Source organism: Dipodomys spectabilis, unplaced genomic scaffold (assembly GCF_019054845.1).
Source record: "Dipodomys spectabilis isolate Male_0828 unplaced genomic scaffold, ASM1905484v1 ptg000112l, whole genome shotgun sequence".
Classification (NCBI taxonomy): domain Eukaryota; kingdom Metazoa; phylum Chordata; class Mammalia; order Rodentia; family Heteromyidae; genus Dipodomys; species Dipodomys spectabilis.
Window position 1 is genome coordinate 4,340,108 of NW_024870789.1, and position 23,913 is coordinate 4,364,020.

The 23,913-nt window shown below is 58.2% G+C and overlaps 1 protein-coding gene across 1 annotated transcript; it reads left to right on the forward strand.

The window, feature by feature from the left end:
* The first annotated feature begins 731 nt into the window (after window positions 1-731).
* Castor2 (cytosolic arginine sensor for mTORC1 subunit 2) lies at window positions 732-23,033 on the forward strand. Its single transcript, XM_042688056.1, has 9 exons — window positions 732-901; window positions 12,047-12,117; window positions 15,788-15,981; window positions 16,077-16,209; window positions 16,524-16,647; window positions 17,012-17,122; window positions 17,487-17,569; window positions 18,671-18,765; window positions 18,892-23,033. The coding sequence occupies exons 1-9, from the start codon at window positions 789-791 to the stop codon at window positions 18,955-18,957; spliced, it is 990 nt and encodes a 329-aa protein (XP_042543990.1). The 5' UTR covers window positions 732-788; the 3' UTR covers window positions 18,958-23,033.
* Window positions 23,034-23,913: the final 880 nt, after the last annotated feature.

Sequence of the window (23,913 nt, forward strand, 5' to 3'; positions counted from 1 at the left end):
ACAAAGACAAAGTCGGCCCGGGCCTCCACACTCAGTGCGTCCGGACGCGGCCTCCCCTCCTACGGGCTCCTGCAAAGCCCAACCAGGACATCGGGGCGGATGGTGCCGGGCGGCCTCTAGCCCCTCACTCCCTGGCGTCCCCCGCACTCCCCGCGGCCTCGCTTCCATACACCTCGGCCCCCACGCCCCCCCCCCCCCCCCCGCTTCCCAAACCTCCCCCCTCCCCGGCCTCCCCCTGCGCAGGACTTGTGGGGAGGGGAACCCCAAAGCGCCCGTCCCGAGGACGACAGAGCATGCACGCGGGCTCAGATTGCTTCTAAAGTCCTCGGACGTCCTCTCAGCGTCCCTCGCAACCCTGGGGAACCCCGCGTTCTCGCATTCGGGGTGCAGCCTCCTCCTCCACCGGCGGCCGGAAGGGCCAGGCAATGCGCGGACTACACGTCCCGGCAGGCAGCGCGCGCGTCGGCGCATGCGTGGAGCCCCTCCCCGGCGTTTGAGTGGCAAGTTGTTTGTTACAGCGAAGAGCAGCTGCTGCTGCGCCGGCCGCCGCGCGCCGCTCCGCCCGCTCGGCCGCTCGGGCCCCGCCGGTGCCACCGCTCACCCGCCCGCCCGCCCGCCCGGCTCGCGGCCCCTGGCAGCTTGGCGGGCGTCCTTGGTGCGCGTCCGGGACCGGCCCTGCCCGGCTGCGCAGTGCCCGGGGTCCCCAGCCGGCCGGCGCGCGGGGGGCGGGGGCCGAGCTCGTCCCCGCGGATGAGCCGCCGCCGCGGGGCGCGGGGCGCGGGCGGACGATGGAACTCCACATCCTCGAGCACCGGCTACAAGTTGCCAGCGTCGCCAAGGAGAGCCTGCCGCTGTTCACCTACGGCCTGGTCAAGCTGGCCTTCCTGTCCTCCAAGACCAGGTGAGCGCGCGGGGCCGGACAAAGGGGCGCGGGGGGCCGGGGACGCGGGGGGGGGGGGGCCGGGGACGCCGCCGCCCTGCCGGGACGCCGCGGCCGCGACCCCCCCAAACCGCGACCCCCGCCGCGCACCCCCCCCAACCCGCGATCGCGACCCCGCCGCGACCCCTGCCCGCGCCGCACAAAGCCCGCGCCCCGCGCCGCGCCGGCCCCGCCCCCAGCCCTGACCCCGCGCCCCCGCCGCCTCGCGGGGATCGCGACGCCCCCGGGCGGCCCAGGAATGAATGAACGCGCGGGTGAACGAATGAGTGAGCGAGCGAATGAATGAGCGAGCGAGTGGAGGATAACAGGTGTGGGGCGCGCTGACCGCCAGGCCCCGGCCCGGCCCGGAGCACCGGGGGCCCGCGGGCCTCGGAGCCCGAGAGCGGCGCGGGCGGGGAGGCCCGGCCCCGGCCGCGCTCGGAGGAGGAGCGGGGAAAACAACCACAAAATAGTTGCAGGCCTCGCGAGGGGAGAGGCGCAGAGTGAGAAGGACGGGGCTCCCCGGCGGGGGCGAGGCCGGGCGGGCGCGGGGCTGGGGCGCGGGCGCGGCGGGGGGAGCGGGGCTCCGCTAACTCCAGCCCCTTGTTTACCAGCGTGGTGACAGGCGGCGGGGGGGGGGGGGTGGACGGGGCACCCCGCCACCAAGTGAATGAATGAATGCATTTCCACTCTTCCACTCAAGGTTAAGTTGAAATGACAGTCGCAGCCGTTCCCGCCCCCCCCCCTTGCCTGGCGTCCCCTTTAAAAGCTGAGGTCGGAGGACAGGGGAGGGGGGAGAATTCAAGGCAAGGCTGTTATTTGCTAGTTAAAGTTCTGGCTTGGAAATCTCACTCTGATTTGTCTTGACTGAAGATCCCCGTCCAGCCATTGTGTGGGGACACTGTCACTTTTATTGCAGACAGTCTACTTTATTCTCCTCCTCCTCCTCCCCCCCCTCCTCCCCCTCTTCCCCTCCTTCCCCTCCCTCCTCTCTGGGCCTGGGTACAGCCTGAGGTCTTCAGATTGCTGAAGGTAACCCATTTAACCAGTTGTTTAAAACCCAAAGCAAACAGGTTCCCTCCCTAACATACTCCCTCAGCCCCCCCCCCCCCCCACCGTTCCCTTTGTGGAGGGACTGGCCACCTTGGCCCACCCCTGCACCTCTTGCAGAATTCACTTTGGAAGTCTCAAAAATAAGCCTGGCTCACCTGCCTGACCACAGGGAGGCCGGCCCCCAGAGGCTCCCCCCCTCCTGTCCAGCCCCCTCCTGTGTCCCCCTCTCCTTCCACAGGCAGCCGGTGACCAGTCCAGTCTCAAGATGACTCAGAGGTCAAAAGTCACCTTTGGTCTGGCTCCAGAAGGTGCCTGCACATTTGTCCAGTGGCCAGGGCCTACACATGCTGTGCCCTCTGCACCCAGGCGTGGCTTGGGGCAGCAAGACCAGCCCTCGGAGGCCCGAGTGGCTCAGGTCACGGCTCTGCTCTTCTCTGGGGTCAATTCCTGGTGTTCAAGGCCTTTGAGACTCTGGGTCCCCGTATACACGCAACACCACTCACCTGCTTTCCCTTCTCTCCACATCCCAGTAAATTCCACTTCAGCCCTCAAGATGCAGGGACCCAGGGCCAGGTGTGGTGAGGAGAGCTTTAATCTTAGGTCCTGGAGAGGCAGAGCCGGAGGAGGGAGGCTGGGGGAAGAGAATAGAGGTTCCAGACTGATCAGGCAAAGTGTGAGAGACCTTATCTGAAGATCAAACTAAAAGCAAAAGGGCTGGGAGTGGCCCCAGGCGCAGAGCAGCCTGCCCAGCAGGCACAAGGGCCTGAGTTCAGTCCTCAGCAGTGAAAAAAATAAAGGTGTAGTGAAGTCACCCATCCTCAACCCTCCCTTGAGCCTGCCTCCCTCCGCCTCCGGGTGACTAACTCATTTCCTCCCTCTGGTGTCACCCTGGGGTGGAGCAGGCATGGGGGGCACAGAGGCCTCCAAGACACTGTGCCAGGCTACAGCTTGATGCTGGAGTGCGCTGCCCCTCGCCCCTCTCCCTTCAGGAGCCAGGCCTGTGTAGCAGAATGGAGCCAGGCGTGGTCCAGTGGGGTGAGGGGAGTCCAGGAGGCTTGCTGTAGGAGACCACCGGAATGCAGGGGCTCAGCCAGGTGGGAAAAGGAATCTCAGACCTTACATGTGGTTTGCCACCGAGCCTGTGGCTCCAGGATGAAGTTACTCACAGTCACACAGTAAGGGGAGGACCTGGGATTGGAACCAGCCTCCAGCCCAGCTTTTTGCTGGTTATTTTGATGACAGAATCTCTTGGTCTTTTCAGCCTGTCTGCCTTCAAAACTGCAATCCTCCCAATCTCAGCCTCCTGAGTAGCCAGGGTTACAGGCGTGACCACCAGCACTGGAGATACTCAGTTTGGCTAGTGTGGGTTGCAAATCATACCTATACCCAACAGTGCCGCCCTGCCCCCATCTGTTCTGGAAGCTCTGGGTGCACAGGGCTCACACCCAGCCCCTTACTTCCTGAGGGTCTGTCCCACACACTGCCTCTCCTCCAGGCTTCTTAACCACTGTCCAAAACCATGCATGTGCTAGCCTTGTTCTTCCTGCTGGACCTGACCCTTCACCCAGAAGGACCCCCTACCCTTGACCTTCACCCCCTTGCAGGGGGAAGCTGCAGGTGATGGATTTGCACCCTGAAGGCAGAGTGACCCAGATTTCAACCAGGGATTTGACGACCCTGACCCCCCCTGGGGAGGGCCTTGGAAGACCCCTGGTGGACAGAAACATACCTCACAAGAAATAGGCTAGGTGCCCTGCCCCTTCCTTCAGGGGACATTGGGCTCACGGGGCTGTGTCTGAGGGAGGGGGTGGCCCGGTGCACTCAGTATCTGATAAAGCTAGGCAAGGGAGTACAGTGGACAGTTCAAGGTCAGGTCCCTCAGCAAGGGTAACGTCGGCCCACCAGTCTGTCTTGTGACCACCCCCCCCCCCCCCCCAACACACGGTGTGTCCAGCTTCCAGGCCTGAATTCTGCCCCTCTGCCTGGAATGTTGCTCCCGGCTCCACCCCTGTCCTCTTGCTCTTACTTTGAGTCTGCTTTCGAGTAGCCTCCTCCAGGAAGTCCCCCCAGAGCATGCTACCAGCCTTACCTGCCTTCCACTAGGGGGGGCCTAGAAGATGACAGGTCATGGAGAGATAACCATCAGGATGCTTTGGGCCGCAAATAAGAAAAGGCCAAAAAGTTTTTATCTCACTTTACAAGAAGTTGCAAGCGAGGCTATTCCTGAGTCAGTCAATTTAATGGGGGGGAGAGGTGTGCGTGTGCCCGCATGTACACACGCACACACGCAAGCAAGTGCATGTGTGTGCTGTGCACACACGCACTTGTACGCATGCAAGTCCTAGGGCTTGAGCTTGGGGCCTGAGGGCTATCATTGCACTTTTTCACTGAAGGCTGGCGCTCTACCACTTGAGCCATGGCTCCACTTCCAGCTCTGTGTGTGTGTGTGTGTGTGTGTGTGTGTGTGTGTGTGTGTGTGTGTGTGTGCGCGCGCACATGTGCACACGCACGCACATGCACATGCGCACACATGCATGCTTAATTGGAGATAAGAGCCTGAATGGACTTTCCTGTCCAGGCTGGTTTCAAACTGTGATCTTTGGATCTCAGTCTTCTAAGTAGCTAGGATTTCAGGCATGAGCTGCCAGAGCCTAGCTTCTTGTTATGATTTTAAATGTAAGAAATTAAGTCATAAGGGCAGGCATGATGGTCATGCCTGTAACCCAGCACCTGGCATATGTTGGGACTTGCTAGTTGATGACCAGAAGCTCGAATGCTACCTGCTGTCTGAATCCAGGCCGAAATCCTGCTCTGTTCCTTCCATCCTGGAATCTTCCATCCTTCCATCCCTGAATCTGTCATTCCTGGAGCCCCTGCCATGGGCCGGCCCCTCCCCTAGGGGACACCTAGGGAACAAGCCAGAGTTACAAGAGTTTATGAGGCTTGATTGCCCAAGACTGAAAATAAATAAGAAAAATATTTCAGATTGCTGCTAAATGCCCAAAGTCACTAAAACAGGAAATGGGGAAAGCAGCGGTGGTGGGGGAGGGGACAGTCATTTGTCCTGGAGCAAGGCCAGGCCAGCGGGAAGCTGGCGCACCACACAAAGATGGGGTGCTCATTAAACTCATCAGGATAGCTGCTACAGGGTGGGAGGAGGGGTGTTGCCAAAGAGATGCAGAGATCGAGCCTTAGTGCCCTATAGAAAATAGAAATTAAAAGTAGATTTTTCATGTGATCCATTAGTTCCCTCCATTTCTGAGTGTGTGTCCCAAAGTAGCATCTGTACACTCAAGCTCATGGCAGCAGAATGTGGAAGTGGCCACAAGTGTCCATGGGTGTGTTTGGGGGAGGGGGTGGGGGATGGATGGATGGATGAGTGGATGGATGGAAGGAAGGAGGGAAGGATAGATAGGTGGATGGATAGATGGGTAGATGGCTAACAAGTATCACACACATCTGATGAAATACTACTCAGCTTAAAAAAAAAAAAAAGATGGCATGCTAGGACTTGCCACAGCCTGGGACAAATTTGTGACAACAAAAACGGGCAGGAAACCAGTCTTCAAAAATGACCGCGTGTGATGCTGTTTAGATGAGGTCATTGGAGTTGTCACAACCATAGAGACAAAAAGACGAATGTGGTTGTCAGGGGCAGCCTGGAGGTGGGCACAGAGCTGTTTGGTGGGTGTAGCTTCAGTCGTGTGAGATGAAGAGACCCGAGGATGGTGGTGACCATTGTTCAACAAGATAAATTAATTTGCTTTATGCCACAGAACTGTTTGTGTTTGAAAAAAGGGAGCCTCCCCACCCCTGGCCGGTGGCTCACACCTGTAATCTTAGCTACTCAGGAGGCTGAGACCTGAGGATTGGCATTCAAAGCCAGCCCAGGCAGGAAAGTCCGTGAGACTCTTACCTCCAATAAACCACCAGAAAACCAGAAGTGGCACTGTGACTCAAGTGGTAGAGCACTCGCCCTGAGCTGAAGAGCTGAGGGACAGCACCCAGGCCCAGAGTTCAAGCCCCACAACAAAGAAAGAAAGAAAAGAAGAAAGGAAGGGAGGAAGGAAGGAAGGAAGGAGAAAGAGAGAAGAAAGAAGAGAGAGATAAAGCAAGGAAGAAAGGAAGGTAGGTTAAAATGGCCAGTGTTATGTTCCATAGGCCTCACCATAATTTAAAAGCTCAACTAAGAAACCTGTCACTGGTACCTATCATCCTATTGGGATGATGAGATCTAGAGGATCACAGTTTGAGGCCAAACCATATAGAAAAGTTCAGTAGACCCCATCTTATTGCTAGACATGGGGGTGTGCACCTTTCATCCTAAGCTACATGGTTCCAAGCCAGCCTGGGTAGAGAAAGTCCATGAGACTCCATCTCCAGATGAAAGCTGGATGTCATGGCACATGCCTTCAATCTCAGCGATGGTAAGTTTAAAACAGGTGGATCAAGGTCCAGGTACATACCCAGGCAGGAAGCAAGACCTTGCATCTCAGAAATAACTAGTGCAAAAAACAAAAGAGTTGGAGGCCGGATCAGCAATGGAACACCTGCCTAGGATTTAAAAAAAAAAACAAGTAAAATAAGCCTTTTTTTTTTTTGGTCAGACTTGGGGCTTGAACTCTGGGCCTAGGTGCTGTTCCTCAGCTCAAGACGAGCACTCTACCACTTGAGCCACAGCCACTTCCGGTTTTCTGAGAAGTATATTGGAGATAAGAGTCTCACAGACTTTCATGCCCCGGCTGGCTTTGAACCTCGGTCCTCAGATCTCAGCCTCCTGAGTAGGTAGGATTACAGGTGTAAACCACCGGCCCCAGCTAGAAAATAAGCCTTTTTTATTTGTAAGTATTGGGGTTTGAACTCAGCTTCAGATGCTTTTGCACTTGAAGCCACATACCCCCAGCGCAATTTTGCTTTTTTGAGAGGGGAGGGGAATAGGATCATAATCTTCCCCCCACCCATGCTAGAACCGGAGCTTGAATTCAGGGCCTTGCAGTCTCCATGAGCCTTGTTCACAGCTGGGGCTCTACCACTTGAGCCATGCCTCTGGGTCTGGTATTTTGCTGGTTAATTGGAGGTGGAGACTCACAGACTTTTCAAACTACTTTTGAAGCCCAGCTGGCTTCATACTACAATCCTCCAGATCTCAGCCTCCAGAGTCGCTAGGATTGCAGGTGTGAGCCACCAGGGCCCAGCCTGGGACCATGATCCTCCTGCTTCAGGCGCTCAGGTAGCTGGGATTACAAGCTAAAATAAACATTTTAAATCTGCTTGTCTGGCCACGCTAGCCATGACTTGGGGTTTGGTCCCTACCTGGCCAGTAGGTACCCATAGGACATCCCCCCCCCACACACACACACACAATCTACTCCTGGGGACCTACACCTCCTCCCCCCACACTGATACTGGCCCTGTCCCGTTCCACTTACTGTGGTGAGAGAAGCTGGGGGGCAGGCACAGGTGAGCCATACACAGGAGGACCAGTGGGAGCAGCCACGCTCATGGGGGAAGGGAGGGCAGCGGGCCTGGGGAGCTCCCAGGCCAGCAGCCTGCACCGTTTACCTGCAGGGTAGAGCTGGCAGGAGGGCTGTCTCCTCCGGCTGCTTCTACTACTGGAGACATACCTCGAGCCCCCTTTTTATTGCATTTGTTTTTGAGATGGGATCTTGCTTTATGCCTGGACCTACCGGGATTGCAGTCTTCCTCTGTGTGCTACCCTGTGCCGCTGGGATGACAGGGGTGTGCCACCACACTCGGCCACTGGTTGAGATGGAGTCTTACGAACCTTTGTACCCAGACTGGCCTCCCCGTGGGACCCTACCACCACCAATCTCTGCCTCCTGGGTAGGTAGGATTATAGGCTTGAGTCACCCACCCAGGCCTTCCTCTAAACTCTAAATCACCCTAGGTGATTACTAATACCTGATACAAAGTAAACACACAATCAAGAGTTGCTACAAATAAAAACCAAGTCTTTACTGGCTCAGGATGGTCGCTTTTTACTTGAAGGTTTTTGATTCAGAGTTGGTTGAGTCTGGATATGGAGCTATTCAGGTTTGAAATCTGAAATGTCCCCGGGGGGCAGGACCTGCTGAGAGGAAGTGGGTCACAGGGGCGTGTCCTTCCTGTCTCTGCTTCCTGGCCACCATGGGGATGAGCAGCTCTCTCCTCCATAATGTCCAGCCAGCCCCACTTCGCTCATAACTAAACTGAGGGCCTCAGAGAAGTTAAGTCAATTTCTCAAGGTCACACAGGCAATCCATGGCCAAACCAGGATCTGCACTCCACATGGGAAATGCCCTCTTCACTCTATGCTACGAGCTGGGACCTGGCCTGGGTGCATCGGTGGAGGTGAGAGCCCTGGTCCTTCCCAGTGATCACTATGCACAGGCCTCTGGTTCTGGCCTGTACAGGGTCCAAGGTCACTGTGACCTTGGGCAGATCCTTTCCATGCTCTGAGCCTGGGTTTCTATATGAAGATGGCCCATCTAGGCCAGGCGCAACGCCTGTACAGACTCACGCTCTGGCCCCAGCTGCTGGGAAGCGGAGGTCAGGAGAACTGAGCTTCGAGGCCAGCTCAGGCTTTAGAGGGCAAGACTGCGTGCTCAGCAAGCGAGCGGGGTGCGGCTGCACACAGCTGTGATCTCGGTCATGCAGTAGCAGCAGGGTCCAGGGTCCGAGGACCCTATCTGAGAAAAAACTCAGGCTGGGATCCTGGCTCAAGGGGTAAAGAACCTGCCTGCAACTGCAAACCCCTGAGGCTTAAACCCAGTACCACCAAAAGAAGTCAGTGTATAGGAAGCTTCTAGAAGTCAGCTATCCCCGGATGGGACTTGACCTCACAAAGGAGTGGCCTTGTTCCTAGAAATGTGTAGTGGAGGCCCAGCCCACACCTGCTCTGCTGGGGCTCCCCTCCTGTGTACCCCCAGCCTTTTGGGCGGCTGCTCTTCCCGGCACCCTGTGCCCAACCCCTGTCGGGGTGCTGCCGTTAGCATGGTCCCCGGGAGCAGACCCTGGGGCATGCCTCCCCTCTGCCCACTCTGCCCTGTTCATGATGGCTACTTCGGCCCCTTCTGCTGGACACGCGGACTGGCCTGGCCCTCCCTGGGGTGAGGGCATGTCTGTGGCTCAGGGCCCTGCGGGTACCTGGGGTCTCAGGGACAGGCCCGGGCAGAGCCTGGCTGCACTGGGCCGAGCAGCTGAGAACAAACAGATCGGGTTTCACTGTGATTGAGTTCAGTGTTCTGAGGGGACCCAGCTCTTAGCCCAGCTGGAGCCTCACCTCAGCTGGACTGCACGGCTGACCTGGCCCAGAGGTCGGGTCTGCCTAGGCCTAAGGGCACTGTGCAGTTGCACCCCCCCCACCCCACCCCGCCAGCCGCCTTTGGAGGTTTGGGGTCCAACACCCAACACCACAGAAAGAAAAAATAAGTAATAAGAGTCAGGTATTGGAGGCTCACACTTATAATCCTAGCTACTCAGGAGGCTGAGACCTGAGGATCACGGTTCAAAGTCAGTCCAGGCAGGACAGACTGTGAGACTCCTATCTCCAATGAACCACCAGAAGCCAGAAGTGGTCAAATGATAGAGCACTAACCTTGAGCAAAAAAGCTTAGGCCCAAGTTCAAGCCCCAGACTGGCACAAAAAAAAGGAGGTGGGGGAGAGCAGAGGCACAGAGGGAGGAGAGGGGATAAAGGAAGGTAAGGGGGAGGAAATGGAAGGAAAGAAGGAAGGAAGGAAGAGAGGGAGGGAGGGAAAAAGATCTAGAGTGCGCAGAGAAGGCAGGTTTGGGCCACTTGAGGCCAGAGGACCCTGGGGACTCCCCGGAACGGCCCCCAGTGGGGAAGAGCCAATCAGAGCTGTCCCTGCCAGAGCGGGAGCCGAGGAGGCGGTGCGCCGTGTGGCCAGTCCCAGCTTCCAGGCAAAAAGCCGGGCCAGCAGGTGAGGCTGGTAAAGCTGTTGGCTGAGCCTGTTGGAGGCCCCGGGGGGCCCAGCAGAGGGCTCGGGGACTGGCCAGGTGGCGACCGGCCCAGGGTGGTGGCCCAAGGAGACAGGAATGAGCAAAGGTCTTTTTTAGGCTGGGGACACTTGAGCGGGGAGAGAAAGAAGCAGGGGCAGGCAGGCCACTTGGAGAGGCGCCTGGGAGCTTGCTTGCCAGGCATCTGGGGTGGGGGGGGGTGGCCAGGACATTTGGGAGGGGCCCTCTCCAGCTGGGGGGGCTGAGCGGACCCCCCAGAGCCCGAGCCTGAGGTCAGAGCTGAGGTCACTCAAGGCCACAAAGGCCACGCTGCCCTGCAGGCTGCCTGCAGCTGAGGGGCTGGAGGGGGCTTGAACACTGACGGCAGGGGCACAGGGGGACCAAGGGACAGGCACTCGGGTTGCCAGGCAACGGGACAACTGCTCTGGCAACAGCTCCCCCCTCTCCCCACCCTGGGAACGCACAGGGCCAAGGTGGCTGGAGGACCAGCGGGGCCACGCACCATGCGGGGCTGACTGAGGGAGGTGCTTGGCGTCTGCCGTGATTCCCCCAGGGATGGCTCGAGCCCCTCTGGGTGGGGGACAAGCCCAGGGGTTGTGTAAATGTCAGAGGCCAGAATGGGGTCCCAACCCAGACCCTACCTCCATCATGCTTTCCAGAAGCTTCACATCTCCATTAACTCTGGCCCAGGGGACCAGCTTGGATAAAGACACGTCTGTCTGTGTAACCTGGTGTGGTGGGGGCACATCTGTGCTCAGGCAACTGAGGCCGGAGGGTCATGAGTTCAGGTTCAGCCTGGGCTCCACAGTGAGGCCCTGTGTCAAAAGGAACGGAGGGGAGGTCAGGGACATGACTCACAGAGCACTCTGGCTGCCAAGTGCAGAGCCCTGAGTTCAAACCCCAGTGATACCAAAAAAGGCGGGCAGACTTGAGTTGGGAGGGGGTGGGGCTTAGCTGGCTGGTGACAAGAGCAAGTGACAGGCATGTCCACCTGCTAGCCCCTGCCTTGGCGCTCAGCCTGCAGCTGGCAGGCCCTGGCGCTGGCCCCCAGGGGCGGCTCACTCCCAGGAATCATGTCCACAGAGGCCACGGCTCCCTTCTGTGTGTGTGTGTCTGTGAGTGCCACAGTTGCTGGTTTGGTCTAGCTCTGTAGCGTCCCCACAGCCCTCCAGATTATGGGAACCCACACAATGTCCCCTCACTGGCCTGGGACTTGAGATTTCAGGGCAGCCCTGCCAGGCCCCACGTGCCCCTGGCTGCTGCAGGCTCACAGGTGGAGACCCCGGAAGAGGCTATGCAGGGGCTCCCTGGAAGGAGCCGGGCTAAACCCACAATCTCCACTGAATGGAGAACTCACCACCGAACCGGGAGTAACTCCAGCTTCCATCTCTCCAGGCAAGAGTCGTAAACCCATTAGGGGGCAGGTAGGGACAGAGAGGCCATGTGAAAAATAGCCAGGCACTCCTGAAATCCTAGCTAATCAGGAAAGAGGCTGGGATCGGAGGATTTAAATTTGAATCCAGCCCAGGCCAGAAAATCTATGAGACGCTTCAACCACCAAAAGCCGGAAGTGGAGCTGGGTCTCAAGTGGTAGAACACCAGCCTTACACAAAAAAATCTCAATGACGACACCCTGGCCCTGAGTTCAAGCCCCAGCATGGCATAAAAGGAAGGGATAGAGGCAGGGGGCAGGAAAAGGGAGAGAGGGAGGGAGGGAGGGAGGGAGAGAGGGAGGGAGGGAGGGAGGGAGGGAGGGCAGGCAGGCAGTTTGTCTTCTTCTACACAGACGGCTTCCTTCCCCAGGGAAGGTGGAGCAGTACTCTCAGGCCTGGCCGACGGCTTCAGGTCTGGCTGGCTCAGGTCCTCTGTGGGCTTCCCACAACCTCCTCTGTCAGAAACAAGGAACATGGGGGCCCAGACACGTATGGATAAACTGAGTCACATTCCACTGGCCATGGCCTACAGCTGCCACCAGGAACTGCCAGAATGTCCTCTGTCTGTCCACTCAGGACTGACCACGCATCCTTTGTCCGTATGTCCACCCAGGACTGACCAGGTGTCCTCTGTCTGTCTGTCTGTCTGTCTGTCTGCCCAGGTGCAAGTTCTTCAGTCTGACGGAGACTCCTGAGGACTACACCATCATCGTTGACGAGGAAGGCTTCTTGGGTAAGGCTGCCCCTCACACAGGGCTGGTGCTGCACCTGATTCATTTTCTTTCTGTTTTGCAGTGCAGACAAGTCCTCGGGGGATCCCAGAAACTTAGACTTGCTAGGCAAGCTCTCCCCTAGTCCTTGGGTATTTTGTATTTATTTATTTTTTCTTTTGTCGGTCATGGGGTCTGAACTCCGGACGTGGGCGCTGTCCCTCAGCTCTTCAGCTCAAGGCTGGCACTCTAGGCCCTGGGTTCAATTCCTCAGCACCACATAAGCAGAACAAGCCAGAAGTGGCATTATGGCTCAAGTGGTAGAGCGCTAGCCTTGAGCTGAAGAGCTGAGGGACAGCGCCCAGGCCCAGAGTTCAGGCTCCATGACGGGAAAAAAAAAAAACGCTGCCCTGGGAGAGACCACCTCACACTCACACCAAGGCAGACAGCACGGTGAGCATGCGCAGCGTGACCAGCTGAGACCCCAGCCACTGGGAATGAAAGGGGTTCTGGGGTGTCCTCAGTCCAGCGTGGCCTGGAGGCACACACCTGTAATCCCACTACCCTGGAGGCAGAGGGAGGATCATGGCCCAAGGCCCAAGGCCCAAGGCCAGTCCCAAGCAAAGTGCAGAACCTTTGAAAAGCAAATGAAAGAGAAAGGCCTGGCCGCGTGACTCTCAGAGTAAAACACCTGTCTAGCAAATACAAGGCCCTGAGTTTAAACTCCAAAATGACAGATTTATGTTTTGGGAAGATTATGAATGGATTCTCCAACATATTTCTCCCTTTGCCGTGGCCACTCATGATGAACCCTTCCCCAGCACTGATGGCTGACTTGGTTTCCCCGGCAGCACCAGGCAGAAAGATCCAAAAGCTATGGGGCCTGGGGCCAACTCTGTGGGCGTGGAAGGCAGGTGTGCAGAAAGTACCAGAAACAGGGAAGGGCCCTGCAGTGAGGCCACTTAGTCTGAGCCCCCAGGCGTGGCAGGACATGATGGTTACAGAGCTGCTGATAGGAGGCCTCCCTGGACCACAGTCTAGAATGAGACAGGAAGCCCGCCAGGCTTGCATACACGGGGGCCAAGCCAACAGCACAGAGTGCCCACTCAGCCCATCGGGCCCTGGCAGGGACACCCGCGCCTCCCCCACACACACACCACTGCCCATCCACGCAGCATCCTCCTGTGCTCCTGTGTGGCATTGGGAATCGTAAATCAAACCAAGCTATGTCAGGGATGAGCCAACACTGCTCAGCCGGCATAGGTGGCCGAGTGCAGTGGTACATGCCTATAATCCTAGCACTCGGTAAGCAGAAGCAGGAGACTCTCCAGTTCAAAGGCAGCCTGAGCTACATAGTGAGACCCTGTCTCAAAAATAACCTAAGTTGAATCCAAACACTGGTGGCTCATACCTGTAATCCTAGCTGCTCAGGAGGCTGAGATCTGACAATTACATTGAAGCCCACCTGGGCAGAAAAGTCTGTGAGATTCTTATGTCCAGTTAATGAGCAAAAAGTCAGAAGAAGAGCTGTGGCTCAAATGGTAGAGCACCAGCCTGGAGCATTAAAGCTCGGAGGCAGTGCCCAGGCCCCAAGTTCAAGCCCTAGTTAGTTGATATGTGTCACAAACCATGACCCACAGTGCTAAATACTAGAAATTGTGTGTGTGTGTGTGTGTGTGTGTGTGTGTGTGAATTCGGGGCATCATGCTTGCTAGGCAAGTGCTCTACCACTCTAATAATACCTCCAGTCCTGTTTTACTCTTTTAGTTTTTCTTCAAGTAGAGTCTTGTATTTTTGCCTAAGGCCAGACTCTGGCCTTGACCCTCCCACCTGTGGCCTTCTGCAAAGCTGAGACCACAGATGTGTATCACTCTACTGGGTGCACTACTTGAGATGGGATCTTGCTAACTTTTTGCCCAGATTGGTTTTGAATTGTGATCCTCTGGGTCTCCACCTCCCCTGTCCACAGGACCAGCCAGGAGCCAGGAATCACTCTATCACAGAAGATACTGACACAGAAGATACTGAGACACAGAAATATTGCCCAGCTTGCCGTAGGCCTTATGGCTTCAGAGTTGTGGCATTTCTGCATGCTTCCACAGGACTGACCTGGGCAAGGAGGTGCAGGGGCCCAAGCTGCATCTCTGAGCATCTTTTAGCTCATTGGCAGAAATGCAGGCCAGAGCCACAGTCTGAGCAGGCAGCAGTACCTAGTCCTGCGTGGCAGGAGAAATCTGGGAGGGCTTTCCATAGGAGGCATGCCCACAGCAAGCCCTAGGAGAAGAAGTGTGCAGCCAGGGTTTCTGGGACTGGGGCCTCGGGAGTGAGGAGGTGGCAGGAGGGCATGGGACCCTTGGCTCCCACCTCGCTGGAGGGCAGGGCTGGCTCGGAATTGCCTTTGTACCCATCCCTGCGGCTCGTCTGAAGCCCCACAGCTGTCCCTGGGGCGCTGTCAGGACTCTTACATGGTGGTACGCCTGGAAGATTCGCCACAGAGACCACGGGACATTTGCTTCCCTTTCTGAGCCTCAGCCTGGTGTGGTGACATGAAGAAGGGACAGCCCCGCACCTGGCTCTGGAAGAGAGGCCTCGCCTGCCCTGGCCCCCGCCACCCACCCTGACACACACACACACACACACACACACACACACACACACACACACACACACGATATTGGTGCCTGGGAGAAAGGGCCCATCTAGGGGGCAAAGAACCCTGCCCACCCAGGAGGGACAGAGGGGATCTCACACTGCCCTGGTTAAGCACCCTCCATGGCTAAGTAGAGGACCCTTAGAGCTAGAGGATGAAGCTGGGGTTCTGGGGTGCACTGGGGAATTGTCCTGGCTCCCCTCCCAGCCGCTCAGCTCACTGGCTGACCACAGGCCCTTCTGGGCCAGCATGGCCAATGGGCTTGCGTGACTCCAGTTGCCATGGCGACCAGAGTGGCAGGTGGAAGCCCTGCAGGCCTCTCCTCCTCCCCAGTGTTCTGGGCCTGAGGCCTGAGGCCAGCCCAGCCCCCTTCCCTGCCTGCCTCCCCATTGCTCCCCCATACAGCCCTGCCTTCCAAGTCACATGCACTGGACTCCTGGCCTGTCTCAGTAACTTGAGGGAATCCCTGGCCCTCTTGGGCACCTGGTTTGGGGATGGATGCGGGGGATAACCCTGCCTCTCAGTGGGGTATGGAGCATCAGTGCACTCGGAGGACCTTGCTCCCTGCCCCACTCTGGGCCCCCACAGTGGCTGCATGTGGATTCCTGTGCCCTAGGCTCCTTGGGGGGCCTCTGCAGGCCCATTCCCAAGGTCTGCCAGGTAGAAGAGAAGCCAGGGCCTGCTGAACCCTCCTGCCCCTCCACCAAACTCCCAGGGAGCCTGGTTTGAAAACCTGGGCACAGTTGCATGTGAGATGAGGGTGACAATGGTGACAGTCCCTCCCCCCCCCCACACACACACACATCGCAGGGAGGTGGGGGAAGCACAAAGGCATTGCCAGCTCTGCTTTGCAGCTGGGGAAACTGAGGCACAAACCCCTTGGTCACATGCTCCCTGCCCTAGCATGTCTGGCTTATGGAGAGCCACTCAGGAGGGGCCCTGGCTGGCAGGGTGTATAGGAATGGAGCTGCCCCATGAGGGGCAGCACTGGCCACCAGGCCACGGCCTCTGTCCCGTCCTCAGCCTGCCCTGCCCTCCTGCAGAGCTACCCTCGTCGGAGCACCTGAGCGTGGCCGACGCCACCTGGCTGGCCCTCAACGTGGTGTCTGGCGGCGGCAGCTTCTCCAGCTCACAGCCCATCGGTGTGACCAAGATCGCCAAGTCAGTCATTGCACCCCTGGCTGACCAGAACATCTCCGTGTTCATGCTGTCCACCTACCAAACGGACTTCATCCTGGTGAGTGGGGCTCCCGGCCCCTCACCCCTGCACTCGGCCTCCCCCCCGCCCCTGGGGCTGCCGGGCGACGCTCAGGGTCCCCGCCCTCTCTCCAGGTACGCGAGCGAGACCTGCCCTTTGTCACGCACACCCTGTCCTCCGAGTTCACCATCCTGCGTGTCGTCAACGGAGAGACGGTGGCAGCTGAGAACCTTGGCATCACCAACGGCTTCGCGAAGCCCAAGATGGGTGAGTTGGCCGCGGAGTGGTTCACGTGGCAGTGCATCAGTCTCGAGTGGAAAAGCCAAGGGAGCGCAGGAGGTCCTGAGTTCAAGCCCCAGTACCGGCACAATTTTAATAAGCAAACACATCCCAGATGGGTGAGACTGGGCCCGAGGTTCACACGGGATGGCTTCGGGTGGCTCCCAGGACTGCCCATTGGTCCCGCGTCCTGAAGAGGGCGCTGTGAGTGGCGGAGGCCAGGCACCAACAAGTGGCCTGGGCTGGCCCGCCCCCCACAGCCTCCGCCATCCCCGCCTGAGCGCGTCCCCATGTCCTCACAGTTCAGAGGCCTGTCATCCACCCGCTGTCCAGCCCCAGCAACCGGTTCTGTGTCACCAGCCTGGATCCCGACACGCTCCCTGCCGTGGCCACACTCCTCATGGACGTCATGTTCTACTCCAACGGGTAGGGGGTGCCCCCGGGCTGCGGCCAGGCCCTGGAGCTGATCTGAGGGGGAGGTACAGCCCTCGCTGGGAGCTGGTCTGAGGGAGCCTGAGGGGAGAACTGTACTCTGGCATCCACAAAATCTGATGAAGTCTGCAAAGGGGGGGGGGTCCTGCCCCCGGGTCTCCAAAAGCAGCATGGGCAAAGGCTGGCATCCTTCCTCATCTTCTGTGAAGCTGGGGTCCAGCACATGCCGGAGACCTGCACGGTGTCTGCCAGGCCCAGCCGGCAACCTCTGATGAGACGGGCTTGTCTCTTGCGTAGGGGCTGCTGGGCGGGTGGGTGGGACCCCATCCCCCGTCCTGACCAGCACCCTGGTCCCCAGAGTGAAGGATCCCCTGGCGGCCGGCGAAGACTGCGGCCATATCCGCTTCTTCTCCTTCTCCCTCATCGAGGGCTACATCTCCCTGGTGATGGACGCGCAGACCCAGCAGAGGTGAGCAACTGAGTCCTTCCCCAGGGTCCTCCCCAGTCCCCCACAGCATCCTCCCTACTCCCCTAGAGTTCTCCCCACTCCCCACATCCATGGGATCCTCCCCACGCCCCACGGGGTCCTCCCCTCTCTCCCCAGGACCAGAGCATGATGACATAATGCAGGGCTTTCAACCTGGCCCTAGCCTTGCCTTTCCCCAAGATGAGGTGTGTGGGCCCCCCTGCTGAATGTCAGGTCGCAGTGCCCCGGGGCCCTGAGCTCTGCCCTACGCCGGGCCTGGGCACTGCCCCCCCCCCTCCTGGGGCAGCGCTCCTTGAGGCTTCTTGTGATGCACGTGCTTCCTCTGAGCATCCTCTCACGCCCGAAGGTTCCCCAGTAACCTGCTGTTCACCAGCGCCTCCGGAGAGCTGTGGAAGATGGTGCGCATCGGAGGGCAGCCTCTAGGGTTCGGTGAGTGGTGGCTGGGGTGCAGAGCGGGGGGCCGGCATGTGCGCAGGGACGGGGGGCTGCTGGCTCAGAATCTGGGTGATGCAGTCCCACATAGCTCCTAGGAAGACTCCAGCCGCCAGGGACCCCAGGGGCAGACACCCCCACTTCTCTGACTCAGTGGCAGTGTACCCGCCTGGCAGGCACAAGGCCCTGGTTCCAGCCCCAGCACCACAGAAGCAATAAGAAAGGAATCACAACCCCAGCAATGGCGGATTCCACTTGGTATCAGGGAAATGGAAGGTGGAAAAATCTCACTGGGAACTCAGAATGTTAGTCATCTTCAGTGCTTGGATGTTTGGCTTCTCCAGTGAGCCTGGGACACCCTAGCCCAAAACCGTGACCTTGCCTCGACCTTGTCACGCTGACAGGACCCTGCAGAGAGAATTGCCCACTGGTCCCTAAAACCCAGCCTAGTGCCCTGTCCACAGTTTTTCCCTCAACCTTGGTCTTTGGTTGGTTGGACTGGGTTTGGTTTTGGGGCATCTTTCTCTACATGGCCCAAGCTGGCCTTAAATTCGTGATCCTCTTGCCTCTGCCTCTTGAGGGCTGGGATTACAAGCGTACACTGCTGTGCCCAGTCTTAGCTTTTTTAACTAGGTTGAGAAAGTTGGGGACTGGTGTTTTATAAAATGACATAAACCAGCTGGGTGCCGGTTGGCTCACACCTGTAACCCTAACTACTCAAGAGGCTGAGCACTGAGGCTTATCCTGGTCAGGAAAGTCTATGAGACTCCTGTTTCCAGTTAACCAGCAAAAAGCTGAGGTTGGAGATGTGGATCAAGTGGTAGAGCACCAGCCTTGAGTGAGGCCCTGAGCAAGCCCTGTACCAGAGCGCACGGGCATGCGTGTGCGCGCACACACACAAACACACAACACAAGGTGACAAAGACAAGGAAACAAAAGGCCAGAGGGACAGAGCCAGGTGTAAGGCCCTCTATGGTGGTGCTTTGGTGGCCCGTGGCTGGAAAAGGGCCTGGATGGACAGGCATGCAGCTGAGCCCCAGGGGGGAGGGGCAGGGGAGGAAGCCTCTGAGTGGGCGTCCTGAGCACCCTGTTTTGCAGATGAGTGTGGGATCGTGGCACAGATCTCGGAGCCACTGGCTGCAGCAGACATCCCTGCCTACTACATCAGCACGTTCAAGTTCGACCACGCGCTGGTAAGTGGGGTTTGGGGCGCCAGGGGCTGGGCAGTGCCGGGGTGGGGGAGGGAGCCTCCAGGCTCGGGCATCCGGCTCTGTATCTTTCCGGCCTCTGGGCTCAGGTGTTTGGGTCCATGTCTGCAGATTCCGGAGGAAAACATCAGCGGGGTGATCAGTGCCCTGAAGGTCAGTCATGCAGAAAAGCACTAGAAGGTTCTGAGCTCCCTGCCGCCGCCGCCGCCGGGGCCACCGGCCCCTCCTGGAAGGTTGTTCTCGCAGTGTTTATCTAGAGACTGGAAGACGGGCCAGGGGACCCCCGGAAGGGGCCTCGGGGACACTCCTTGATTGCCAAGGCCCCCCCAGCCCTCCCGCCCCCTCCCAGAGCCCCGCCCCTCCTCGTACCCCACCCCAGAAGATGGCTTCAGGTTCCAGGGGCTGGGGAGAAGATCGCCCTGACATCGCGTGCGCACGGCGCAGGGCCGACACCAAAGGAAGTCAGTACCCCCCCCACAGATGCTGGGGTCTTGTTCCTTGTGATGTCTTGGGAGAACAGTTGGGGGAGGGGGCCGAGGGTATGGAGGTCACTGGACTCCAGTTCCATCAGCTCAGGGCTGGTTCCCACAGAGTGGAGGCCAGTCGGGCCCCCAGAGTGACAAGGGGGGGCCCAGTTCTCCCCTGCCCTGCCCCTGCCTGCCAGTCACAGGGCCTGTACCCCAACCCCAGCATGACTGCCAAGGGGGACCTTGTCCACACCCCCTCCACAAGCACCAAGTCCCGGGGGACAGGCGCCCGGGAGAGCCACCAGCCTGGAGTGCCAGCTCCTGCCTATTGCTTTCCCAGCACCCGCCATGGGTGGGTGGAGCCTCAGTTTCCCCACAGTGGGGGTTTCCCCGGCTTCCCAGGCCTGGGGTGTCTTAGGTCACCCCCTACCTCCCCAGCCATTGACTAGACCAGCCTGGGGCTTCCCTGTCATCCTCTCTGCTTCACTTTTGGGGGACAAGTCACCCGCCGCTTCCCACACTGCGACCCAGGGTGCTGGCGGTCCCCATACTTGGCTAGGAGCAGCGTGCTGAGTCTTGATGGACGCTGGCGCCTGGCTTTGGTTTTTGTCTAGTGTGTTTGTGCCCAGCCGCTGTGAGCAGTGGTGGCCATTTCGGGGAGCTCTGACAGGAGGTTCTGCAGGTCTTGCAAGTCCTCCAGGACACGGTGGCCCTCCCAGGCCCTCCCAGCCAGCATGGACTTGTCTGGGGCTCAGTGGGGACCAGGAGACCCGAGAGCCGCATGGAAAAGGCCCAGGAGCAGAGCCCCCCACTCCCTGGGTCTTCCTGCCTTTTCTCAGGCTGTGGCTGAACCCCAGGAGGTGACAGATGGGGGGTGTCTCCTTGTGAGGGGCTGGTGTTGATTAGAACCCCACTTTCCTGTCCACTCTTGAAGTCGATTTATTTTGCACAAAACTCTTGACCAACCAAATCTTGAAAATCATTCGCTGGTTCCAAAGGGAGGTGGGCAGGGTGGCAGCCTGGGGTGCCCGGTCCGCTTTCTGCCCTCGGAGGGCCTCAACTTTCTGGGGTACACCTCTGCATACCCTTTCTGTCTGCTTTTCTGGTCGGTCGTTCCTTCTCGCCCTGCAAGTGTATTAGCCCTGATCCCCCAGAATTGCGTGAAAGCCCCTCCCCTGATCCCCCAGAATCGCGTGAACGCCCCTCCCCTGATCCCCCAGAATCGCGTGAACGCCCCTCCCCTGATCCCCCAGAATCGCGTGAACGCCCCTCCCCTCCCCAACATCCTGGAGTTGTCTGTTGTACACAACTATCAATACCTGTGTTTTATGTTGATAGAGATATATACTGTAAATAGCATATATACTTGAGCAATATATACGTTAATATATTCTGCGTGCGTGAGCGTGGACACGTGTGGCCCAGCACGTCGGCCACGCGCACACAGACACATTTGAGCCACCGAGTTTTTGAATTCAAGTATATAGGCAATGCCTTCAGAGGGCAGGCCATGGTGGCTCAGGCCTTGCCGGTGGGGAACGGAACCCACGCCCCACCCCACCCCCACCCCCGAGCCTGGGGCAGGAGTGGGCCTGTGCCCTTTTGGCATGCCTGTTTGATTTGGGGAAATGCTGAGCCAGGGAAACAGGAGTTGGGACTTCTTGCTTTGAAACAGGCTGGTCCCCTCCCTAGCCAGGATCACCCCGCCCCCCGCCCCCCATCCTCGGATGGCTATGAAGCTGGGGATGCCCGCCTTGTATCCAAGCTCAGAGATGTCTGGCTTTCCCTAGCCTGATGTGCACCAGCCCTGTGTGAGCCAGGTGGTCCCTGCTGTGGGGGCCCACTACCCCCCCCCCAGCTTGTTGAATGTGAGGGTGAGTCCGGGTCCCACGTGGAGACACGTGTTTCCATGGCATCTACGAGGCTCCCTGGGTGCTGGCTGTGGGGGTCTGAGTGAGTGAGTTGGGAAGTGTGAACACTGAGATTTTGCCCTGGCGTGTGACAGCGCTCTTCTGTACCCTCAGCCTAGTTCTGGCCCAGCTAGATGACAGGTATTGCCAGCTTACACCCCCAAAGATGCGTGTGGCCCTGAGCCCATCGCCTCCCCTCCCCAAGACCCTGGGGCAGTGCGTCCAAACCACCAGCCCTTGCCCTTGCCAGAGGCAGGGCCCTGTGGGCAGGGATGGCACTGGGCCTGGGCCTGGTGCCTTGGCCCCCACCAGGCAGCTGGACCATACTGACCAGTCTGGTGTCCAGCAGACACTTGGTCTGATGAGGCCCCTAGAAGACATGGAGTCAGAAGGGAGGACTTGGGCAGGTGCCAGGGCGAAGCCCTACCCCCCACCAACCCTGTATCACCATGTGATTGAAGTTCTTCAAACAGGGAAGCTGGACCTTGTGCCACCAGTCTGCCATCCATCCTGGGCCAGCTCTGAGCCTCTAGGTTAGATGTAGGACAAAGGCCCCACTTTGGAGGTGCTCCCTGGAGATACCCCACCCGCGGTGGCCAGGATGGGCAGGTGAGCAGAGTCTGGGTGAGGGCCATGGCTCTCCAGCAGGAACAAGGCAGATCCTTGGATTTCCTGCCACTGTTGGGTGCAGCCCAGAGGGGGCGGGTGGGGCCGATAGTCTGTGATGCCCCCACGGCCTGGGAGACTGCTCCACGCTTCCCATTTCCTCCATCTTCAAACTCATCCCAGCCCTTTGCAGCCAGGCATGCTTACCTGTCCCCGCTCTTTCCCGCAGACAGGTGAGGGAGCAGCCGCCACAACAAAGACTGCTCTCCAGGGAAGGCAACCCAGTTGGCCTCGGGCCATGGCACTGGGGGATGGCTGGCCTGCTGGTGGAAGTTTGTGGCTCTTGGTGTAACAGGAGGCAATAGACACCAGGCCAGGCCCAGTGGGCCAGGGTGCTGTTCAATGTGGAATTCAGTTCTTGCATGTGTGTGCCTGTATGTGTGTGTGTGTGGACATGTTCTAGGCATGAGCCTGTGTGTGTGTGTGTGTGTGTGTGTGCAGAACCCAGCCAGGGACTGGTTCATTCAGTATTCAAAGTCCTTGGGAACACCCTCTAGGTTCTGGCTCCCAGGAGAAAGGGGTTGTCCCAGGTAAGATGGCCTCACCCCAGTGGGTGCGGGCAGGACAGAGGTATCTAGCAGCCAGCCAGGCCTGCCCAGAGTAGGGGCTCTTCAAATAACCCCAATTCTGAAGACAGTATTCACAGAAAGAGGAGGTGCCCCTCATCCATGGGGGGCTCTTCTGGGAATAGAGGTAAAAGGCAGGGCCAATTCAGGGCCCCACAGGCCATGCCCAGTGCATTTCCTTATCTGCTGCCTCAGTTTCCCTATTATGAGACTGATCCAGGAAGGGTTGGGCAGGGTTGCCTTGGGAACCATCGGGGACTGACAAGGATAGAATTCCTGGTCCCCCCTCTTGTTCTATGCCAAAATCATTTCCGTTATCCCGAGATGGAAGGGTGGATGGATGGATGGATGGATGGATGGATGGGGTTCAGGGGACAGCAGGGCGGACACGCCCACCCTCAGCCCCCCACCCTCCTGGTACACTCACCAGCACCAAGGCGCCTCCTTGGGCCTGGGCGATGGGGAGACCGGGCCACAGCACCCCAGGGCCCTCATGATTTCTTTTCTTTGTCAAAGAAACACAAAACCCTTGAAATTCATGTACTGTATGATGGAGAGAAAAAAAAAAGTACTTAATGTTCCCTAAAAAAGACAGTATATTTTGTACTTTGTAAAGTGTTCATTAAAATGAAGGGGAAAAAGTGGTGGGCGCTGGTGGTCTGGTTTTGTGTGGGTTTACCCAGTCTCTTTCTCCCCCATGCTGTGGTTGGGGGGGGACACAGGGTCAGGAGTGGGTGAGGGCAGGGCTGCCCTGAGGAGGAGCCCTCAGAGCTGGAGGGCTGTATTTACCACTGAAGCTCTGCCAGGGGCCCCAATTACCATCACAGAAGCCGTGGTACATAATCGGGGAGTTTGGCTTGGCCATGCTTGGGTCATCCTGTCTCCATGTCCTGGCCCATTTCCTGTTCCTCTAGCCGAATACCTGAGCCTGCCTGCTTCATAAAGGAGAGGTGTTTTTTGGTTTGGTTTGGGTTTGCTTTTTTTTTGGTCGGTTGTGGGGTTTGAACTCTGGGCCTAGACAGTGTCCCTCAGCTCTTCAGCTCAAGGCAACAGCTCTTCCACTTGAGCCACAGCGCCACTTCCCGTTTTCTGAGTGGTTAATTGGAGAGAGAAGTCTCACAGACTTGCCTGCCTGGGCTGGCTTTGAATGCGATCCTCAGATCTCAGCCTCCTGAGTAGCTAGGATTACAGGTGTGAGCCACCGGCGCTCAGCAAGAAGAGGTTTATGAAGCTCCTGGGTTGGGAGGTCCAGCTCAGCATGGAGGTGGTATCCTGGTACAAACTTGTGGGAGAGGGACCCAGTCACATGACAAGACAGGAAGCCGGAGGGGCTGGGGGCTGGGCTGACTCTTCACAAATACTCAGTGTTTTTGTGTGTGTGTATGTACCAGTCCTGAGGCATGAACTCAGGGCCTGGTTGCTGTTCCTGAGCTTTTGTGCTCAAGGCTGGTGCTCTACCACTTAAGCCGCAGCTCCACTTTCAACTTCTTGATGCTTCATTGGAGATGAGTCTCATGGACTTTT